This window comes from Anopheles bellator, chromosome 2 (assembly GCF_943735745.2).
Source record: "Anopheles bellator chromosome 2, idAnoBellAS_SP24_06.2, whole genome shotgun sequence".
In the NCBI taxonomy this organism is placed as follows: domain Eukaryota; kingdom Metazoa; phylum Arthropoda; class Insecta; order Diptera; family Culicidae; genus Anopheles; species Anopheles bellator.
In genome coordinates, this window is record NC_071286.1 from 1,528,681 (window position 1) to 1,533,264 (window position 4,584).

General features: G+C 51.5%; 1 protein-coding gene across 1 annotated transcript; it reads right to left on the reverse strand.

Annotated features, from left to right (window-relative positions):
- Positions 1-3,090: 3,090 nt before the first annotated feature.
- On the reverse strand, positions 3,091-3,756 carry LOC131211018 (uncharacterized). Its single transcript, XM_058204354.1, has 3 exons — positions 3,696-3,756; positions 3,466-3,621; positions 3,091-3,399 (listed from the first exon to the last, which is right to left on the reverse strand). Exons 1-3 carry the CDS (start codon positions 3,753-3,755, stop codon positions 3,091-3,093), a joined length of 525 nt encoding a protein of 174 aa, XP_058060337.1. The 5' UTR covers position 3,756.
- Between the last annotated feature and the right edge of the window lie 828 nt (positions 3,757-4,584).

Genomic DNA, 4,584 nt, shown 5'->3' on the forward strand with positions numbered 1-4,584 from the left:
TGCCAGACATGCAGACATTCAGCTCGGGATCGAGGAAATTTAGCTGTCAGTTTGCAATAATTACGCCGTCGTAGCACCGTCTTGTGCCCAAAAATTAAGTTTTCTCCAATTGTTTCTTTCCCTGTTCCGACTCAAGACGGGTTCCGACTACCAATTACTCCAGCCAACCGATGAGTGGCACAAACCCATTACACACGTATCATAATGCCGATCCACCCGAGCCACTTATTGACAAATCTTCGCGACTGGTTCCGTGTAATTGGCCTGTTTCCTACAAAACTTTTCCATTCCTCGCGGCCAACCGGCTGCGGGGCGAGTTTTCCGACTTGTTTTCCTTCATTCCCGATTATCTCAAGGATACAGTATCTTGTGCGTCACAAAAGGGCACCAGAACTCAACTCGAAGCCTTTCACGGGTGGGCCGGACCGAAACGACACAGAGAGCGCTGGCATTCAAAGGATTCCTTCAACCATGGATACCTTTGTCACTGGTCACCGAACTTTTCCCACCCATTTGACCACCGACTGGCTCGGGCAGGGAAAAATGGAAAGAAAATCAAACAAAAAAGCGGTGCGAGCGGTTCTTGATTTGTGAAACTTTTTTTTTTTTTCGATGAACGAACAAAAACTTCAGTTCATCGAATGGCTCGGCCATGGGCGAAGCCAACAGAAAGCAACGGCCACGGAAAAGAAAATACCGCAAAAAGGGTTTGAAGCGTCAGGTTAAAAAATCTCAACCATACTCCGGAAATGCGGCTTCCTTCGGTGTGCGGGCCGGCGTCTTAATTTGGTTGCCAGGTTCTCATTAATTTATTGCCTGTTTCAAGTTTGCTATTGGAAATTTATGTTTACACTTCGGAGAACCGTTGCCATTGACCAACCGACCAGCGAAAGAGGTTATGTTTGGCGAATGAAATGTGCGGTAGAAAAAAACGAGCTCCACTCCACGGGGGTGATCCGGCGATAAGATAAATGCTACATTTCTTGAAGTATTTTTCTTTCGTTTCATCTCGACGTCTCGACGGAACGTAATGAGTACACAGCGCGGAGGGCATACCGAACACAGAGGGAAAAAAATGAAACCGAAAGGAAATTTCGCGATTTCCCAACCCAATCCGACCACCCCGGGCTCCCGTTTGCCCGTTACGGGCAGATGAGCGGGCATTTGCGAACGGACATTAATAAATTTTTTAATTATGAATTTACATAAAAAATTATCAAATATCTTCAAATTACAGATAATATCTATAAATCATCCCGAACAGAAGCGAGCACCGGGCACCGAGAGGCATCAGAAGCATCTCCAGGGACCGGCCGTCGCCGCCGCCCTCATTACTCCCACAATTTACGCTCGTCCTGGGGACTGAGGCCGCCTTGTTTTACTTTTTTTTTCTCTGTCGTTTCGTGTCGTTTCGGGCCTCAGAGAGAACTTTCTTTGCCATCGCCGCCATGCGCCGCCGACGTCGGGTGACTTTGGTTGTCGTTTTGCATGGATGACGTTCCTCCGGTGTCCTCCGGGTCGCTCGGGTTGTTTTGGGACCTGTCGTGTAGTTGACAGCACCCGCGAAACGAATCCCGCGAGACACGCGCGAAGAAGGGACCGCCCCCGGTCTGATGAGCCGAGAAGGATCCTCTCCGTGTATGCGCCATTTTTCGTTTCATTATGATTTTTTGCCATTCCGGGCTCGCTTTTTTATAGGCCAATCAAAGTGACAGAAAGCGTTCCCTTTACGCAGCAGCAGCACGCAGCGCTGCTGTCAAAAAAGTGGCCCTCCCCCCCAGGAACCTGTGCCGTAAAGTCAAATGGCTTAAATTTAACGCTCGGAAGCGCGCGGTGGATGCCCCCCGGGGGAGGCTAGATCAAAGATCTAGACCCGAAGATCAAGCCGGCCCGGAATGAACTCCGGAAACCATCGGAAGTCCTGCCGGCACTCGCGGCCAAAGGGTTCAGTGGCACCTGCCTGCCTGCCAGCACCTTGGGCTTTGGTCAAAAATTAATTTATAATCAAATTATACCCGCCTAAGCCGTAAGACATCATTGTGGTGGCCCCTTTCTTTCTTCTGCCGGCGGTCCGACGCCGAGGACTCATCGAACCGGCGAAACGAACGAAGGAATTCCGCTGGGATTAGCCGTGCTTATTACGTCCGAAGGATTGCCCGGCCCCGAAACGGACTGCCCGTGACTGCTCGAGAGATGGACCGCTGCCGAGGACGAAGCGGATTCATGCCGAAAGGCAATCCGGTGCCGGTGGCACGTCACGAGAAAATGTCGTAGAACGGACGTAAAACGTCTTAAGTGAAAACTAACGAGTTGTTAAAAACCCATAAACCCTGACTGGACCGGCCCAGCCCGCAGAACCCGTAGGTATTGGCCAAGTCGGTGATGCACTGCCAAGAAATGAGCGTCCCGGGGATGACTGAGGGATGTGCAATCTAGCTGCTGCTGCCGTACCCATCAGATTATTTATCCGCTACGTCCAAGTCCGGACACCGGGAGGCTGCCGTTTGCCAGTCGAGGCCTTGGTCGGCCCAATCCGCGCGCGGTTTACGACGTGTCCCGGAAGGGCAACCATTCTTTCATAGGTTCCACGCAAGCCACGGCCACAGTCTCTAACGGCAGTTAGTAGCGCAACTCCGGCCGAATGACCGACCGGCCACGGGCTTCGAAGCCTTCGCTGACAATTGCCCATGTGAGAATTTCGCTCGTTTTTATTGATATGAGGATGCCCCGAAGCCACCGAACGATTGGCAAACGGCGCCTCCGACAGCCAAGCCGGCTCCTTTCGTTTCGGGATAAAACTTTTGTGACACTTACTTCCGACTCCAGCACGGAGCACGGAAGGACAGTTAAATAGAAATAAAACGAACCCACTGCCCTCTCGGTCCGGAGTTATAAAGCGCACTTGGCATGTGTCGCAATAGGACCGCAAAATGTTGCGTTCCATTTCGGAGAAGGAAACACACGCTGGGCTGTTACTTCCTTCCTGGGCCTCTTTAGCCCTACGTGACAGGTATATTTATTAACAGTGCCGCACTGGCCGCTCGGTATGGGCAGAACCGAATTATTCAACGAAAACGGGTTCGCGAACAATTATTTGGTGGTAAAATTAATCCGATAGCCCGCTCCGAGTTTGCCGTCACGCATCAGCTTCACGACGATCAACCACTCGCCGGGTGGGATTATTGCCGGCAACTTCCGCTCGTCGACGACGAAATCGTTAACCGTGTAGTTGCCCTTCGGGAACGGGCACGTGTCCTTCGAGGGAAGGTTCGAATAGTTCAACATCTGCGGGTAGATGTATTCATCACCCGAAATTAACTTGCACACCCGGCCGTTACCATCGAGATACTTTCTCCTCTGACCATCGAATGCCCCCAGTTTGTAGATGACGTAGAAAATCTGTCCCGAGAAGAAAACGGTAGCTCATTAGCATCGGTTGGAGAAAATCCTTCACCCCCGACGGACATATGCTTCGTCGCCAATGTTCTGCAAGATGGACAGTGTCCCGGAAACGGCAAAAGTGTTGCGCGCCTTTCGCACCAACCGCAGAGTTCCATAGTCGACAAAGTCCTCAATCTCGGATGGCGTCACCTCGAGGTTGTTCAATTCCACTTCATAGAGCTGTCCGGTGAGAGAGGAAAACTCCGATTAAATTTCTTTCCTGTCCTACCGTCAAAGCAACCCTTTCCGTGTACCCTTTCCGAGGCCAAACAACCACCCAGCAGGGCGAAAATGTAAGCTACGCAGTAAGCCATGTTCGACTGTGACCACCAAACTACGCCGAGCAGCACAACCGGGCAATCGTTTTAAAGTCCAACTTGTTCCACCCGAAGGTTGTTTGTTTCGATTCGTGGACACGCTAATTGGTCCCCGGCTCGCAATGTCACATCGGCGGGTTGTGTCGATTCATAACTTCATTGCGTTTCCGGAGCATGTTTACTGCAATCGTGAAATCTGTCCCTCCGCAGATCGCAGCAGCCCGGGTGGTGGTCCGGGATCTGTCACGCCACAGTCAAACGGGGGGCCGGCCAGTAGCGATAAGTGGCTCATCACACACAGTCACAGGCCACGGGGACACGCCGGCAGGCAGAAGATTTCCATTTCTTGGTTCCGGGTGTTTCGGGTGGCCAAAAAAGGGCTACAAGTCGAGGCAGGACACCGCACGAAGGATACCGATAAATCACGGGAAATAAATCATCTCTTAGCGCGCGGTCGCGCTGATGGTGCTGAAAGGATGCTGTCCTTACATTCGAAACGGGTTCGCAGAGGAATACCAAATCGTGGTTTTAAAATCCCACCACACCAATCCCTTCTTTCGGAGCCATGTTAACGGTTGGTTCATTTATTTGGATTGGTTTTACATAAATTCGTCCAGAGTGCGTGCGAGGGCCGAGACGATTGAGGTGCCGATGATATATTGGCAGCACTTTATAATGATTGGATTTACTGTGGGCGCCAATCCGGCCGGCCTGCCATTTGCAATGTCGGATTTCTCAGCCCAAAAATGGGCCGCAGTGGAAGCATCACCAGAAGAAGAGTACGTGACTCGATTGCGCGTGTGTTTTTGTACCGGAAGTGAGGGGT

Coding starts and splice junctions, on each gene's coding strand:
- LOC131211018 (XM_058204354.1), bottom strand. CDS start 3,755: ATGGCTTACTGCGTAGCTTACATTTTCGCCCTGCTGGGTGGTTGTTTG. Junction 3,622..3,695: donor GTTGTTTGGCCTCGGAAAGG/GTACACGGAAAG, acceptor CTCACCGGACAG/CTCTATGAAGTGGAATTGAA. Junction 3,400..3,465: donor ACATTGGCGACGAAGCATAT/GTCCGTCGGGGG, acceptor TTCTCGGGACAG/ATTTTCTACGTCATCTACAA.